Source organism: Sarcophilus harrisii, chromosome 3, assembly GCF_902635505.1.
Source record: "Sarcophilus harrisii chromosome 3, mSarHar1.11, whole genome shotgun sequence".
Taxonomy (NCBI): Eukaryota; Metazoa; Chordata; class Mammalia; order Dasyuromorphia; family Dasyuridae; genus Sarcophilus; species Sarcophilus harrisii.
In genome coordinates, this window is record NC_045428.1 from 168241477 (window position 1) to 168260021 (window position 18545).

An 18545-nucleotide genomic window follows, 5' to 3' on the forward strand; every position below is an offset into this window, starting at 1 on the left:
TTTTGGTGACATCATCAACTAAGTTATAGAGGGGCAAGTTCCCACTGTAATGGAATTGCAGGTGCTTACTGATTAACATACAATTGTTTTTCAGTAGTGATCAATAATTCGTGATGCCATTTAAGGTTTTCTTGGCAAAGAAGTATTGGAGTATTTTGCCCTTCCTTTTTCCAGCTCATTTTATAGATAGATAGATTTGTAGATAGAAAGATGATGAAACTGAGGCCAATAAGTGATTTGCCCAGGGCCACACAACTACTAAGCATATGAGGTCATATTTGAATTTAAGAAAAGGCCCAACTACTCTATCCAATTTTGGCATAGATTTATAGCTGGAAGGGACCCTAGGACTCATTTAATCCAAACTCCTCATTTTGCAATCAAAGAAATTGAGGTATTTGTCCAGATCATCTCACTTCAATCTCCATTCTCCCTTCCCCCCTTTCTCCACTGTAACACCATTGCAAAGATTGTTGTGACTTTGGGCATTGTTGCTTAACAATTCTCCCTCCTTGATTCATAATCCCAGGCCTTGATTCAGAATGAATTATTTCATTTTCTAATAATCCCAGAATACATTATTTTATTACTTTTTTTGGCTAGAGTTTACAGATGATACTTTGTTATACCATCTGAAATGGTACCTAGTTGCATATTTAAACTTTTACTATAGGTTTTGATTATAATTCAGCATACTTCCATTGCTACAATATTCAGCTATCATACTTGATAGCTACATTATCCTTGATACATGTCCAATAACAAAATATGTGGTAGCAAACACTGCTTCATTATTTCTAGATTGGTAACATTCCAGAATTGCTCATGGTGACTTCAAGCAACTTTTTATGCTACATATAATTTGCAAGTTGACCCAGGACTAGAGGTAATATGATAGCTATTTAAAGGACAATATATACAAAAAACACAGTGAGAGATACTTTTAAATAATGCTTTTTAAAGAATGTATATTCCTAATGCCAGAAAATTCTGGTATTCTGGAAAACACTATTTGGTAATAAGATGAATGAACACTTTTACTCCAATGTATCATCATGGTCCAGAGCTGACCTGGGGTTCTCTAAAGCTATGTCAGGTTGCACACACATTTTGGCAGGTTATATGCATCATGATATATGAAGCAAACTATGTTTCTGATAATAGAGGGTCAGCCTCTCTAAATAGGGAGAGATTCATCTCCAAAAGACTGGCTACCAGATAACACATTTTTTTCAGTCATACCAACTCAAGATTGTCTGACATATGGATTTATAGTCCGGTTTCCTTCAGGTGAAATGGCAGTTTCTTCAAGCACTGAAAAAAAATGTGAAAATCGGGGTAAGCCCATTTGTAATCTGAACACCGATTCCACTTGATGTCTGATCTTGCTATACTGGCACCAAATTCATGTCTATTAGTGTTGAAAGAATAATCAGATATCTAAGGGGATGTCATGCTAAGGGGTAGCAGAATTTAGTGAATGCTTATATTGCCCATGAAAATCCTTAGCCACATGAAAGATTTTCCTGTTACAGATTAGTAAATGGCCTTAGTCTTTTTCATACTTCTAAATAATTAGGGTGCTCTAGGGTAAATTTTTTGCATGTGTATGTCATCATCATGAATGTTTAAAGTAGAAACATGTTTAGATCTGGAGTCAGTGGTCTTCTCATGTGGGATCTTTCTGGATCACTTTGGACAAGTTGCTATATTTCTGACTTCAGAGGTGCTTCCCAGTTCTATGATCCCACAAATAACTTACAGAAAATTCTGAATGAAACTCAGATATCTCAACCATTAATTAACTGTATGACTTTAGATATGTGTTCTAATCCTTCCACCCAGCAGTTTATATATAAGTGAGAAGATGGACTAGATAATTATTTTTATATCTTTAATTGCCAAGATTTTATAACAGCAGTCTTAGGCTAGGGGAGTTTCTCGGAAGAACAAAAATATTTCCCAATGCTCATTTCCAGGTTTATTGCCGATATCCTCATGGCTGCATAAAATAATATGAGAAAAATTAGATTTTTATCATGCAACCCTGTTGAAGTTCCAATATTAAGATATATGCTATTAAACTTGCTGATCCAGTTTTAACCAAACTCTTTGGATCTAGATAAGTTATATGGTCTCAAGTTCTACTGTGATGGATGCTTCATCATGGAATGAAAGTGATCTTGAAGGTTATGCCAGGATAACACGAGTTATGGTAGATTCTACCAAGTTAGAAGGGCTTTCTAAGAGGAAGACTGAAATTAACATTTAAAATCCATAGATAAATATATATCAAATATATATAAATAGAAAAAACTCAAGAGGCATTGAAACAATACTGTCACATCTTACAGGTATGTGCATATTTGTAGCTTGATATATATTCCATGAAGATGCATTTATGGAAATTGTGCCAATGACTTAAATAGGGTATTCATTACTGTGGTTAAATTTTAAATGATTACTTTATAAAACAAAAAACTTTTGCCCTTTCAGATGGGGACATGTTTCCAAATCAATTGTTCAGGGTTAACTGCCTTGAAATCTCCCAAACGTGTGAACTCCAATGAGTACTTAAGTACTTCTTGCTCATGTGAGCTCTATAAAGGTGTGAACACAAGCATTATTATCTATCAGTATTGGCAACTTATCACCTTGTAAGCATTCGCTCTAAGGTGTGAACCAATAAGTATTGTATCAATTCCATTGAGTTAACACTAGGATTCTGACATCTCCCTTGAGTTTCACCTAGTTTCAAGTTGAGTTGACACTAGGATTCCAACAGTTCAGAGTAGCCTCTGTAAGATAAAGAAACTTTTAAGGAAAAATAGTATTTCTTCTTAGATGTAAAAGCAGGACTTTAATCTTTCAGACAAATTAAAATATAAAAATCAATCTATTCTTCTTTTAAAAACTATTTTAAAAATAATAATGAACAAGCTTAAGTAGCATAATTAAAGGGAACAGAGGACCATACTTAAATGTGTTCAACTCTGTTCTTTTCTCAATTTCTTCATCTTCATATTAGTGAAATCTAATTAAGGTGAAAATCACAAAAAACAACACATCGATTTCTACAGTTTTATGAGGGTTTATGATTGACTGAGATTTGCACCAGATGTTTTTTAGCGGCATCCTTCTGTCCATAAGCTACCTAAAAGCATTGCTTCCAAACTTTACTGCAGCAGCTAATGGGGAGAAATGTCAAAGTTCCTAATAGATATAATAATCTATTATAGAAAGACTATGAACACTGGTAACAAAGAAAACTAATGCAAAATTCTAGTGGGCAACATTTATTTTGGCAAAATGAAAGTTCAACTTCTTACACACAAATTAAACTCTCAGACTCCCAAACTTTTACTATACATACATATGCATATGTGTATGTGTGTGTGTGTGTGTATGTACATGTATATATAGATAAAGCATCCTGGTCCCCAAGTTTTTAGGCATAAGACACAATAAAACAGTATCAAAGTTTCAAGTTATACAGGCTAGCTTCAGTACGCATACCATAAAAAGTTAACAGAATACACATTCAATATTTTCAAGTGTACCTATGACACATACACACGTTTTCTTTTTTTTTTGCATCACAGTTTTTGAATAAGCAACTTTTAAAATATCCAATACACAATATATCCATGAATAGGCACAACTATGAATTTCAGTTGAATACAAATAATTTGATCCATAATCTCTTGATTTGGAATTTTAAAAAATAACTAAGAGGTAATATAAAGTGTCAAAAAGTGAAATAAATGCTACAGATTTCATAGCACACAAGCACATTATGATTAGGGAAGATTTAAAATAGCTCCTAATTGGAATGATTTTTGAAAATGATACTAACATATTTTGATGTGTAAGCCAAAACAAATACTTTGGTGGGAGAGGGAGGTAAAAGCAAGATATATACAAACTGCTAGATCTACAAAGAATTGGAATATTAAACCCACAAAATTCTTTAAAATAAAATATTTTATTCAACTAAGTACCACTCCTATTTAATAGTTTAGTATTTTGATTGTTCAGCAGTACATTAAATATATTTGTATTCTAATCAAAATGGTATTGAATTATATGTTATTTCAAAATAGGAATGCCAAACTATGCCAATCTTTACATTAGTAATTAGAAGGTTAAAATTTAGCTTATAGTTTTAATCAAATTAGGAGCTGGAAAATTTCAATTTATTCTACATTAGACATTTTGAGTTTCATTTAATTGATGCTTCCTTTATAAGCTATACAGATGGTTACAGAACAAATCGGGGTTTTTTCTCATTAAGAAATCCATTTCTTTCCTTGAACAGGATTTACAGATTGGCTCTTGACTCATCTATGAGTAAAAAAGTGCTTTTTACACATTGATACGCCCCATTTTTCTAACAGCAAACAAAAAAACCTTAAAGGCACCAAGGAATATAGCTTACATTTTTAAAGGATAATTTTTTCATATGTCTTTATGTAAGTAACATTCCTCATCTAATAAAAGATATGATATCAAGCTGTTAATTTCTGTATGTTGAGATATAAAACTTTAAATGTAATAACTCTGTGCAAACTATGCAGTGGCTAAACTGATAATTTAGGGAAAGTTTCTTACTCTCATTATCTCTATGAGTATAGGCAGATGCTTGTTAGTTTGCAACAGAGTACCAGAAATGTATATATGTGAGAATTGAGAGAGCAGATCTGCTTGAGCTAGCTCTTCTTAGGATTTTTTCTAATTCAGTGACAGGTCTTGATATGCTTTTGAGCTAGATTTTAAAAAGAAATATAAAGCCATTTATATATACATATATGTATATATATACATATATATAAAATGAAATTGGGAATTACACTTTAAAGTCTTGGATTTTTATTGGCATTATTTTGTTTATGTACAAAGGGATTGGACAACCCAGCAGCATTCAAGATATAAGACCAGCCCTTACTTCATGAAGGGAAAGTGCCATTTTTAAACTTGGAAGATTTATCACCCGGCTTTTAATTGACATTTTCCTTTTTAGAGAGAGAAAGAGTGTGAGCAAAAGAGAGAGGGTGGGGGGAGAAAGAGAGAGAGAGAGAGGAGAGAAAGGAAAAGAGAGAGAGGGGAGAGAAAGAAGAGAGGGGAAGGGAGGGAGAGGGAAAGGGGGAGAGAGAGAGAATCTATTAACTTCAAGAAAGCTGTTAAGTTAGCTAATGGGTTTAGACTAAGATCTTAAAATGTACAGAACATTACTTCAGAGCACAGATAAAGTTCTACTTGTTAGAAAAAAATTGTACCTTAAATGGGAATTATTTAATAGTAATAGTCTGTTAAAAGTCTAACTTAATAGTAACTTCATGAGCTTATTCTAGTAGATTGCCAATTCCAGCTAAGCATCTAAAACTAGAAATTGTTTCTTGAAGCATTTCCACCCCAAGCACCATAAAACAGGGTTAAAAAAAAAAAAAAAAAAGGCAAGACAAACAGTTAAATGACTCTTGGATTATCAATTTAAAAAGGAATGACTAGGAATATTTAATACTTGAATTGATTTAGGTCTGGCTAAAGAACTATTCATTTACAGCATGATTGGTGCCAAGAGTGTTCTAGGTCTGTTGGATGAAGTTAAGAATGATGCACCAGTGCTGAGTGCAGTGCTGTTATATACAGTTAGATGGAATGTACCACAGATTAACAACTCAAAAAATTTTACTTAGCATTTGAGTTCACAGTGATTATAAATTTAAATATTTAAAATAGTGACTGCTACTGAAAACTCCCATTTTCACTCACATTATCTTTATCAGTGCTTTTGCATTCTGTTGACTATACATTCAGTAGTAATAGTACCTTCAACAGCAAAAATATTTACAGAAAATGCATGGCAACACATACAAGTTTCATTGCAAACAATCTCCATTCCTATGAGAGTAACAATATTTAAAGAGACGCATCAAAAACGACGTATTTATGCACAAAATCCAGTAACAGTAAAAGGTTACCAAAAAAAATTGTCCTTAGCACTTAAGTTCCTATCTAGACCCTAAAAATCTGAGATCTAGAGGGGAAAAAAATTCTAAGGGGAAGGAATCTGTTGGCACAGATACACTCGCCCAAAATAAGCCAGTGTTTGCTGAGAATCAGCCATTTACGGAGAGGTTTAAAAGTCTATCCCAGTAGTTTGTTTATACATGGGTTTACCCAATAGAATGGATGATCTCTTTCCTCTCCTTCCCCTCCCCCAAGTACAGAATGGAGTTTTATTTTCCTTAATCTTTCCCCTTCCCTTCCTATATTTATTCCTAATTCTGTTTGACAACCAAATTTCCTACGCCAGAGGACATTATTCTAAACTGTGCCCCAAAGAATAAATTTTACCCGAATACATTGGATTTCGGTCTCAATTTGAAGGAGGATGTGGAGGAGCTGCTTTTAAGAGGCCTTTCCTCCTCTGATAATGGTTGTTCAGGGTCTCTGAAAGAGGGTGTGCTGTGAATGATCTGCGTTCGGAACCGAATTTTGTTGAGTCTGGGTTTCATTCTGCTGCTGCCGCCGCCACCTGATGCTTTGCGACTCGATGACTTGCTCCCAGAAGACCCATCAGCCAAAGAGTGGTGGTGGTGGTGGTAGTGGTGGTGATCTCCCCCATCCTCCAGTACATGAGAGAGTTTATATGTGATAAGATTTGAAGGGAGTACTTTAGAGAGCTTCCAGCGCCCACCCACACTTTCCGAAGCACTCTCTCCATCATCGTCTTCCAGGGCGCCCACCAAATTCTTAATCTCCTCTGCGATGCTCTGGCTCAGGTACTGAGAGGCCTTTTTTCCGCTGTAATCCCTAATGTCCACATCTGCATCATAGGCTCCCACCAGCAACTTCACCACCTCTACATGTCCGTGCATTGCTGCTAGGTGCAGAGCTGTATAGCCTGCGCTGGTCCTGGCGTTGATGTTTACTGGTAACTGGTGCTTATTGGCAAAATTGACCAGCATGGCCAGGAGTTCCTGCTTTCCATGCTTGGCGGCCCAGTGAAGGCAGGTGAAGCCGGTGATAAAATCACGCTTGGCCAGTAAACCAGGCTCGCAAGTGAGCAGTCCCTCCAAACTGTCCCATTTACCATCCGAGGCAGAAAGCATCCAGGCATGTTCCAGAGGGTCCAAGGCCACCGACCCGGTTGCGCTTCCTTCTTCCTCGGTGGAAGACGAAGCCAAGGAAGCGGTGTCTGAGTCTCCGCCACTTCTGGGCGCACGTCCCCCTCCAGAAGAGCCCCCAGGGTTGTTTCCCCCAACAAAGAAACTCCTCTTAAGCTGCGGGGAACTGCCGATCATCAGATCCAGCAAATTCTTGCGGCCAGGTCTTGGGGTACTGACTCCTCCAGGAGAGCTGCAAACGTCTGCCTCCTCCCAGTTTTTTGAGAAAGGTTCTAACTCTTCCCCACCGCAGGAACCCTGCGGTAGCCCCCGCAGCAGAGGTACATTACGTCTAGAATTTTTCCTCCGCGCCCCGACGCCCAGGGGCTGCACCTGCCCCAATCTCGGCAATTCATTCCTGCCGCTTTCACCAGAGACTAGTTGGGGAGGCAATTCTTGGTCCGCTGTCTGTCCGCTTTCCTCAGGAGGGCTCTCTGGGACCAAGTGGTCCCCAGTGGAGGGAAGAACGCTTCCCTCGGGTGACTCAAGTCCATTAGGGGAAGGCAGGTTAGTGCCGTCCAGAGGGCCCGAAGCCTCCTCGAGCTCGGGTGCTTCGGTCACAGAGATACTGGGCACTACCTGAAGAGCGGCCGGCGGCGGTAACTGCTGCTCCCGTTCCTGCAACTCTGGGTTAGGCTCCCTACTTCCGGGGGAGGGTGGTGGGCTCCGCGCATCCTCTTTTCTCAAGTCCCCTGGCCCGGCTGGAGGGGAGGGATGATGCTCGCTGCCAGTGCCTCGCTCGCCGCCCTCGGGGACCCGGGGGGTCGGGGCCCCCTCGTGCCCCGGGAGAGGCAGACCGCCACTGGTGAACTTCTTCTTCAGGTACACGTACTTGGTCCCGTCTTCAGGATCGGTTCGGACTGTAGCCACAGTGTTCACCAAATGCTTGAAGCGCTCCCGGGCCCGGGCTCGCTGCTCGGGCTCCCCTCCCAGGGCCCCCCTGAAATGCTCCACCAGCTCCGCGTTGCGGACTCGGCCCCCTCTTTGGGTGAGGAAGAGCAACACCGCCTCCTGTCCCAGCTCCTCCATCCCTCTCCTTTCTCCCTTGCAGAGGGATAGCGAAGCGGGAGGCGCCTCAGCCCGGCCCCATCGCAGGCGGGAAGGGCAGCACGACCAGGGGGACCTCCTGGAGAAAAGGGGGCGGCGGCTCGAGTGCCGTCTGAGCTGGCGGAGATGCGCCGCGCCCCCCGACACGCTGGCCAACCCCGGAGACCACGAACGTCTGCTCTAGGGCTCGGGGAGGCCGGCCTCGGTCAGGACAGACAGACGCCGCGGCGTCTGCAGCCGCCTCCCGCAGCGCTACCTCGCCACCACCTCTACTAGCGGCAAAAACAGCAGCAGCCGCCCCAGGCCCCGCCCCCTGCTCCCGCCGCCCCGCCCTTCCCCTACCTCCCTCTCCAGCTGGCTCCTCCCCCCGGGCTCCGCCTTACTTCCGGTCCCGCCCGCGGGTCGGCCAATCTCAGGCGCTACTAACTGTGGTTGCCTAGGGGAGCGTGGGGGAGGGGGCGCGCACATTCTTCCTCCGTTCCCTTCATTCTTTTTTTTTTACTCCGAACATTCTTCCCGCGTTCAGAAAACAACTCCTCCAGACTTTCGTACTCCTCCCTTTCCCCGTCCCCTAAACATCATGGGGCTCCTCTGTTTCGAAGGGAGCGTCGCGGCTCAAAGCCAGACAAGTAGTGAGGCGTTCAAGTCGCTCCTCCGCCAGGACACACCCCGCCCCCGTCCTCAACTGGGTTCGCGCCCAGAGCCCGCTAGTCAGCCGCGTCACGCTAGCGCCCCCAGCTGGGCAGAGTCTTCACGCGTCAGGATCTCCCCTGTCTGGAGACTCCCGACTCGGCCCCGCCCCGTTTCCATCTCCTCGTGCAGGCCTTTCCGCTAGGGCTCCGCCTCCTCCCTTCCTCGGGCTACCGCCCTCAATGAACTCCGCCCGGCTCTCCCGCGCTCCTCGGGGCTTTGGCTCCGCCCTTCCCAGCCCCCGGGATCCCGCTCTCCTAGCCCCGCCCTCCCCGGGAGGCTCGCTCCAGACTCCTTTGCGCCGCCAGTTAAATTCCAGCTGCGGGGCGCCCTTGGGCTGCGGTCGGGTCGCTTGGGTTCCTCCTTTTCCTCCCCTCCCCCCCTCTTATCTCCAAGGTCTCCCCTGCTCTGCTGGAGATTAGGGAGCGCAGACACCGCGGCTCCGGCTTTCGTGCGTCCCGCAAGCAGCTGCAGGACATCCCAGAGACTATGACTTCCTCCGATGTGGCGCGGCACCCGGTAAGTGCCGCCGCCCGGGGCATCCTCTCGGGAGCGGGGCCGGTGCCTCGGTGAGCCCCCGAAGCGGGGGGGGTTGCCGGGAGGCGGGCTTGCTCGTGCCCGGGAAGGGGGGCTCCGGTCCCTGGCTCTTGTGCTCTGCAAAGTTGTCAGCTTCGGAGACCCCCCCTCCCTGGGGGGCGCAGGGGGCGTCGTCTCCCTCCGGCTCGCCCACCCCGCCCTCCGCTCTGGTTTCCTCTCGATTCCATCCGCTCTGCTGATTGTCACGAACCTCTTTCCCTTCTAATTGTCTCCTTTCCAGAAACACTCCTGGGGTCTCCCCCAGAGTAGCGGAGAAGGGGCGCGCGTCGGCGGACAAAGCCGAGGACCGGGGGCGGGGAAGCTCCCCAATCCGGGAGCAGGACATCCCCCCCCCCTCTTTTAGTAACGGGTGGGAGAGGTCAGTGTTGATTAGGTTGCGGGCCTTAGGAAGAAAGCGGAGCTGGGATGGGATGGTCAAACTAACTCTTCCTTCTCCCACTGTGCGTTATTATTAGGGCAGACTTCAGACTACCTGTGCAAGCTGTAATTAAGAAGGCAAGCTTGAGCGGTGGAATTAGGAGGGTGCTTTTGTACTCTGCATGTTAGGGCTTTTAGGAAAGAATGGAATGGAAGTTTGCCCACGTTTATGTTGGATAGTGGCCTGTTTGTTCTCCTGTATGTGGAAAAATGAAGACCTGAGATTTTGTGCTGTTAAAGCAATTGCTTGAAATTTTTGCGTGTATGGAAAAATAACTTGCAAGTTTGAGTGTGGAAAATAATAGCTTTCAAATTTAAGATAAGTAATAACATCTGCTTGGATTTCCAGTTTTTTTTTTTTATTATTTTTTTAACCTGTAGGATGAAACGCAAACTTGTAATCTTGTCATTCTGGGCTCAATTTACCCTTTAACGGTTAACTCATTTAAAACGGTCCTCTTTGGGGAGCTCCTGGACTCTTTTTAGATGGTATTCTTTCTAGAGCCCTTGCCCTCTTCCCATGCCTGGTATCTTTTCTGCAAATCTGAACCATCCTTAAGATTGGGATCACATTGATACTTTATTAAAGAGGGAACATCTTTATTAAGCATTTATTACAAATAAGGCAAACGGCATTAGGAATAAAAAAAAAAAATAGAAAAAAGAAACACAACTCCAGTCCTTAGTTTGTCTCTTTCATCACAAATCTATATTATAGGGTAGAATGTAAAAAAAAAAAAAAAAAAAAAAAAATACCTCCAGAGGGGCAAGACCAATACAATGGCCTTTAACATAGGTCAATCTCCTTTTATTCTCCCCAAAACCCTGTGAGGCTATTTATTCCCATTATAAATATGAAGAAATGAAAACCCAGAAATTAAATAAATGTGACTTAGAATCATAGAAATTTAGAAGAGACACCAGAGGCCTAGTGTGCCCTCTCATTTAAGAAATTAAAGTCTGCAGAGATTTCAGGCAACTTGCCTAAGCTCACATAGGTAGGAAGCTGAGGTTGGAGGTGGATTTGACTTTGACTTCCCAGAGTCTTGGCAGTTTTCTAGCATGCTCTTTCTTGCTGATACAAACTAAGATCATGAAGAACTAGATATTTATTACATAGTTTACATTTGTATATCGCTGTAAAGTTTGCACTGCCTCTTTTCTGTAATGCTGTTTTTAACTTAATTTTATATTTTTGTCCTCTTTGTCCAAAAAAAGTTAAAATTTCTTATACTGAAGTAATTTTTTTTTTAAATCGTGCTGTTTTATAGCTCTTTTTGAAGTTCCTATAAGATTGTGAGATTTTTGAATGTAGAGATTTTTTTGTTGTTTTTTGCCTTTCTCTGTATCCTGAGATCTTGGCAACTGTCACATTGTCAGTGTTTAATAAATAATGCTAGTTGATTGACTACCCCAAAACTAGAGTTCTAGTTCACTTTTAGTTCACTTTTAGATTTGAAAACATCAATGTATATAAGCATGGTATAAAGCAAAGAGAATCCTTGGACATGAAGTCAATGTGATCTGGCCATTGTATCCAGATGGTTCTGGAGGAGAAACCCAATTCACTTGCATCATCTCCCTAATATGCCATTGTTGTCTTTGAGAATGAAAGACTAATATCTGCAAGAGTAGGAGCTGCCCCACTGAGGACCCAGCAACACAGTTTACTTCCTTCTTCCTTCTTCCCTTCTCCCCCTCTCATTTTCTCTCTTTTCTCCTCTCCCTTTCTCTTCCTCCCTCCCTTCCTTCTTTCTTTCTCTAGGGGTTCACAGGCTAGATCTTAAGGACCATACTTGAAACTCAAAGCACTCTGGTTCTCCATGGCTATAAAAGGTCCTAACAATTCACTTGGTTTTGTTTGGGCCCTGATTGACTTACAGTGAATGTAAATAACAATTGTTTTGGCTTAAAACCTGAGTCTCTTCCCCTCTCAGAATTATTTAATTAATTAATAGATAAATTTGCACATGAGCATACAAATGACTAGATTAAAAAATGCCAATCTTTTCCTCATTTCTTTCTATTTACCTAATCACTGAATGAGCAGCTACCTTGGTCAGGGACTTATTAAGATTTTAGCTTAAAAAGGTCAAGGTCTCCCACTGCATTTCCTGCCTTCCTAATCTGTAGCTGACCACTGGACCCAGATGTTTCAGGAGGAGAAAGTGAGGTTGGTGACCTAGTATATACCTTTCACATTAAATCCAATTCAATTGCATATTATGGAATCATCTCTGAGATGGTCATATTCCAGAACATATTCAGGACATATTCTTGACAAAACAAAAAGAAGATAATTATGCTCAAGTTACTTGTTTACACTTTCCTCATCCTTTGGGATTTTTTTTTTTTTTTTTTAAACACTGGTTAGGGGTTAAGTCATATACTCTATTTTTCAAGTTGGACTATATCCAAATTTTCCTGACTCTGACTGATAGTGCATTCTATCTAATATACTGTATCTCATCTTTATTGCTAAACTGTGATAACAGCACAAACTTTAATAGCAATTGTGAATACAAGTACTTGATTTCATTTTTCTATTTTTGAAGAGCTATTCATAATTTTCCATCAAATGACAAATCTGTGTCTATTGACTATTTCTGAATAGTATCATAGAAATCTCTATTTTACTTATTGCAAACTGTGGATTCTCTCATTCTTTTATGTTTCCTTTTTAGTTTAATAAATATCTGTTTAATTGAAGACAAGCTTTCACAACTATATTCTTAATTTTCTTTTTTTCCCTTCAATTTTTTTTTTTTTTTCAAATTGCAGAATTCATGTAAATTTCTGCATCAGCACTTTTTTGTTTTGGCCCTTTTTAGACTATTTTAGTTAACCTGTCCTATCTTCCTTCCCCTTCCACCTTTCCAATTCCTAATCTATCCTTCCCGGTCTAGCTCAAGTCTTACCACCTTCAGAAGCTTCCCTTACCACTTCAGTCAGAAGTGATCATTGTACTGTTTCCTTCATAGCACTTTATGATTGTTATGCCATAACTAGCACAGGGTTACATAGTCCTTTATGACATCTTTTGTAATGTCATTATTGACTATATATATAAAATAAATAAATATGTGTGTGTGTGTGTATAATTTTTTTTTTCTCCTCAGTAAATTTGTAAACAATCTGAAGGCAGGAAAAGCTATTATTTTTGTTTTGCAGATACCACCTTCTGAGTAGTATTGCAGAATGAATATATTATTCTAACAGGCATCCGTTTAGTTTGTTCCTCTTTAAACTCTTCTAGTGTTGTACCCTCATTGAATACTGTTTCTGTCTGTATTTTCTAGTTTATTTTAATTTTTCATCACATGCCAGAGCTTTCTATCTCCCTTTTCTAAAGGAGAGTTCAATATGTAAACAAGTAGGCATAAAATAATATTACTATTTGTTGAGGTAGAGTGTGTTGGCATATAACACTGGAAATATAACCTGAATTCCCAAATGTAGAGGATCTTCACAGGGCCCTACTAGCCTGTTTTTGCATAGGGGACAGAATCTGGTGTGTACCAAGTGCTGTGTTTAACAGAATTGTCTAGGGCATTCTGTTAATGAGATTGTGTTTGAACAATCCGTCTATGCTCTGAATCTCCTTTATACTCTTAAGTTTAAAATTTTCTAGGATCATGGAATGTACTTTAATCCCAATAAGATAGCTTGCATTTATATATAGCTCTGGAAAAATGTATGGTTCAACTCACCACAGCAATTGAAACAAAACACATGTCTTTATATCATTTTTATATGCCCATCATATAGGAAATAAAGAATTGATTTTTTTTTTTAAGCACTGTTATTGGGCTTTATATTATATTGTGTTTTCAATTTAATTTCAACAAGAAATTTAGTAGATTGAATGGGAGTGGTGAACTGTCGTTCTGTTCCTAGCATCATTACTTGCTGTGTGATCTTGGGCAAATTAATTCCTCTGTGAAATAGAATTTATAATTTTTCAACTAATATGGAGAGATCAGTGGAAAAAATCCTCACAAAGTTTTACTCATACCTTTGTTGGGCAGTGTAGATAACTCTGCTTTTGAATGTTTGCCAGTGGAGTGGAAACTCTGGCAGGTCCTAACAAGTCAGAGTAAGGTTTGGTAATATACCTCTTAGAGGACTATCCTAGGAAAGGTGGGAGTGATTTTTTTTTTAAATCGGGGTCTATTATCAGCAACTCATAAAGATGATTTATTTAATGATTTCAAGAGCAGAAAAGATTGGTTTGGACCAATCCCATCTCTCAATGTGACAGGAATCTGGAGTCCACCGTTTCAGTGTCTCTTGGATCAAGTCTGCCAGTTTCTCTTTGTTTCCGTACATCTCCCTTAAGGTCAGGCCTGTGGTATTTATGCCTTCTAGTTAGTTGACCTCTATGGTTCAAGAACTTCTAGTTCAACTTTCACTTGGGTATCAAATGGATAGAAAACTAAAGTAAAGTTCTGACTGATCATTCCCAACCTTTATCACTAAGTAAAGTCCAGACTCCCTATCACTTCCGTGATTAACTATAAAATCCTTTTTTGATGTCCAAAGCCTTTCAGAACCTGGCTTGCTCAGATTTTAATAGTATTCTTATACTTTACTTTCCCCAACCCATGAACTCTGCAGTCCAGTGACTGACTTCCTTGTTGTTTTTCATACACTTTAAATGATTTAGATCAAGATGTTGTTTTTATTTTTTGGCAAGGCGAATGGGGTTAAGTGACTTGCCCAGGGTCACAGAGCCTAGTAAGTAAGTATTAAATGTTGAAGGCCTAATTTGAACTGGGTCCTCCTGATTTCAGAACCAATGCTCTCTCCACTGTATCATCCACTGCCTCTAGATCAGGAGTTCTTAATCCTGATTCCACAATCCATGGATAGATTTGAGCTATTTTCTCAAACTGGATGGAGAAAAAACAAATTACTTCTTTATTTCACTAACTTCTAGCTGAAATTTGGCATTTCCTCTCAATTATTTAAAAACATTTTGAGAAGGGTTCTATAGGCTTTCATAGGAGTGTATGACACCAAAAAAGTTAAGAGCTCCTGACTTAGGTGAATCATTTTGGGAAAGAAGACAACAAACACTAGAGGGAGTAAGTCCTTTAATTTCAAACTGGGTGGAATTAGAAGTTTATCAACAGCAGAATGAGACTATATAGCAATTCATATAAACTGTTTAATATGGAGGAGGATACTATGGGCAGGGAGACTATCAGGGGGGATAAAAGTGTGTATCCTTGAAGAATGGGAAGTATGAAATAAAATAGGAAAAAACATTAGAACAGTTCCTGAATTCCTATTCCGATTAGGGGAATGTGAGATATTATGTCCGAAACAAGGAAACAATTTTAAGTTAACATGTGTCTATTACAGTAGTACACACTGTGCAGTAATGATACTTTTTTTTTTTTTAAACAAACAACTATTCTGATCCCACATTGTTGTTAGAAACATTATCAGAATGAATAAGGATACATTACTAAGATGACAGAAAAGGGCAAGGACCATCATAGTTAGAAAATAATAGTAAATAAATGTGCCTCCAAAATAGTATGCATTTGAAATCTTCATCCAAGCAAAAGGGGATAGTTAAAAAGAAAGAGAGCCCATGCTTATTTATGCTCAAGTAAGAAAAGGTAAAAGTAGCAACAGGAATAAAGACTTATTGTCTTAGCTTTAGAAATTCAGTAATTTCAGTGTTATGTTTTGTTGTTGGTTTTATTTATTTACTTATTGTTTCTCTAGGACTCAAATACAAAATCTGTCTCTCAAGACAAATGCAGTTTTTACTTAATCATTTTATGGTGGTAGTACTTTCCAGACCAAAAAGCCCTGTTATTCTTTCTTAGAGGCTAAGTTTTTTAATTGTAGACAATGTCTTGGATCTTTCATCTCATTTTATAGGGGAAATACATGTCCTATAAATATTAAGAGTAGTAGGGATGGTAATAGCTATTAACAAGGGCTAGCACTAATATTTGTTTTAAGGTTTGCAGAGTGCTTTACAAATATGATCCGTATTTTATCTTCACAATAACTGTGGGAGATAAGTACTATTTTCCCCATTTTACAGATGAGGAAAACAAGGCGGTAAGAGTTTTGGGACTTGTCCAAGGTCATAAAACTAGTAAGTGTCTTAAGGGTCATTAGAACTCAATTCTTTCTGACCCTAGATTTAGTCCCTCTATCTATTTTATATCATAAACTTTCTCTAATAGATATTGACAAGGCTGGACCTTAAACATTGTTTAAAAGTAGATTTATGAAAATGTGCTGCATTTCTGTATTTTTTTTTTTTAAAGTTATTAGGTGAAGGGGAAATTAAATGGTGCTGTGGATAAAAAAGTCAGGAGGGATTTGAGTTCAAATGTGACCTCGGACACTTTACATTTACTAGCTATGTGACCTTGGGCAAATCACTTAACCCCAATTGTTTCACAAAAAAGAAAAAAAAGATAAAATGTTATTAGGTAAAAAGTAAGATTTTAAAAATTACATAATTATCTGTTGAGGACCATGCCTATAAGTGTGAATGGGGGTGGTAAGTTGATTCTCCTGAAGCCTCTACAGTTGTGAATCATAACACCCCTGAAGAAATTGCAAATCAGCCTTTACTGATGCAGATGTTGCTTATGGATTGGGAATGAAATAAATTGGAGGCAAGAGGAAGAGGAGAGAGGTCAGAAAATGCAACTGCCTCTCAGTCTCCTTGTATTGTTATCCTCTCACATGAAAGGATCTATTCTGCTGGTCAGAATTAGATCCCTAGCAGCCACAAGCAAATGATACTTATAATAATCATAGATTTCGAGTTGAAAGAAAACTCATTTATATGTACCATTTGGGAAAAAAAAAAAAAAGAAGAGAACCAGATCTTTTTAATTTTTTTTAAAATTTAGTTACTTTTAGCTTTTTATTTACAAGACATGCATGGGTAATTTTTCAACAATGATCCTTGCAAAACCTTCTGTTCCAACTTTTCCCTTCCTTCCCCTCACCCTCTCCCATAGATGGCAGGTAGACCAATACATGTTAAATATGTTGAGTATATGTTAAATACAATATATGTATACATATTTATACAGTTATCTTGCTGCACAAGAAAAATCGCATTTAGAAATAAAGTAAAAATAACCTGAGAAGGAAAACAAAAATGCAAGCAGGCAATAACAGAAGGAGTGGAAATGCTATGTTGTGGTCTAGATCAAATATCTTTTACAATTAAAAGTAAGAGAATACGTTCTTAAATTAGGTACAATTGTGATTATAAAAGGTAACAAATAATTTCCATTATATGAAATGAAAATGAATTTGTGCAAGTAGGATGAATATAACCAGGATAAGAGGGAAGTGGTCAACTGGAGGAAAAATCTTTGTAGCAAATGCCTTTGCTTAAGGATATAGAATAATGCAGAATATACATAATATCTGTCTAGTATCTTTGAGAAAACGCAACTGGCTGGACATAATTGGAAATGACTAAAGCCCCATAAACAATGAACAGAATTATAGAAGACCAGAAACTAACACCTCAGTAGTGGTCAGTGGATATGAATGAACAATTCACAAAAGAATTGCAAACTGTTAAATCAAATTACTAATAAAAATGCATGGAAATGAAGATAATTGAGACTTTACTTCACATGCTATAAATTGGCCAAAGCCATAAAAGATAGGAAGAGTCTGTATTAAAAAGGTCATGGATGGAAAGATAGGCATTGCACTGTTGGTACAACTGTGAATTAATTCCATATTGTTCTCCAAAACAGACTATGTAGAAAAAGTGACTAAAATATCCATATTCCTTGACCCAGAGATAGCTGATGGGAGATAATCAGTAAAAGAAGTCTCCATATATTCCAAAATATTTATAGCAGTACTTGCTAAACCAGTTGTGGTACACTTTTCATTTCTTACCCAGCTTTGGATTCATGGAATTCTTTGGACTTTATATCATTCACTTGATCATTGGGAAATCTCAATCCTGCAAGATCCAATCAGCCTTGGTACTCATGCCTCATCAGTCAATACGTTTTACTCCTCTGATTTTTTTTCCCATGAACTCCAAAAATTTCATTTAAGGAAAGGGGTGTAGGCCAACCATATCATCATTTCCCCATTTCTGCATTCTTTTGGATCTATTTAGACTTTTCCATCAAGTTCTTTTTATCCCCTATTCCCTTTCAGTTCCCTTTTTTGTGTTGTCTTTCCCTTGTTTTTCTCTTTTGTATTTGTATAGTTAGCCCTTAAGAGGGAAGGAATTAAGCTTTTTTTTTTTTTTTTTTTTAAGAGCCTACTGTATGTCAAGCACTGAGTGCTTTATAAATATTAGCTCATTTGATCTTTACTAAAACCCTATGAGATAGGTCTATTTATATTGTAGTTGAGGAAAATGAGGCAGGCAAAGATTAAGTGACTTACTCAGTGTCACACAACTAATAAGAAACTGAAGCAAGATTTGAACTCTAGTCTTTCAGCCTTCAGACCAGCACTCTTATCTACTGCTCTATTTAACTACCTCAATAATAATAATAATAGTTTACTGACTAATGTGGTGGCTCTTTGTTCTTGAAAAGGACCAAAATGACATCACTGTTAGAGTCAAGTTACAGTGTGTTTGACTGTAGCTGA

At 39.3% G+C, this 18545-nt stretch overlaps 2 protein-coding genes across 4 annotated transcripts in view; one reads left to right on the plus strand and one right to left on the minus strand.

Annotated features, from left to right (window-relative positions):
* Nucleotides 1-251: 251 nt before the first annotated feature.
* Nucleotides 252-8502, minus strand: SOWAHC (sosondowah ankyrin repeat domain family member C). 2 transcript variants are annotated; one of them, XM_031958768.1, is made up of 2 exons: nucleotides 6358-8502; nucleotides 252-1314 (listed from the first exon to the last, which is right to left on the minus strand). In XM_031958768.1, exons 1-2 carry the CDS (start codon nucleotides 8196-8198, stop codon nucleotides 1308-1310), a joined length of 1848 nt encoding a protein of 615 aa, XP_031814628.1. In that variant the 5' UTR covers nucleotides 8199-8502; the 3' UTR covers nucleotides 252-1307. The 2 variants fall into 2 exon arrangements, with proteins under 2 accessions (XP_031814628.1, XP_012401666.2); XM_012546212.3 differs by lacking the exon at nucleotides 252-1314 and adding an exon at nucleotides 1347-2002 and having other exon boundaries at nucleotides 6358-8392.
* A 728-nt stretch (nucleotides 8503-9230) lies between these two features.
* SEPTIN10 (septin 10) overlaps nucleotides 9231-18545 on the plus strand; it is a 53749-nt gene continuing 44434 nt past the window's right edge. The window contains exon 1 of one of the 2 annotated variants that reach the window (XR_004232863.1): nucleotides 9231-9425. Coding sequence is in view for 1 of the 2 variants with exons in the window: in XM_012546204.3 (XP_012401658.2) it covers nucleotides 9396-9425 (30 nt within the window). In the remaining variant the exon portion in view is untranslated. The remainder of the gene's footprint in view (nucleotides 9426-18545) is intronic. The other variant, XM_012546204.3, reaches the window with a different exon arrangement.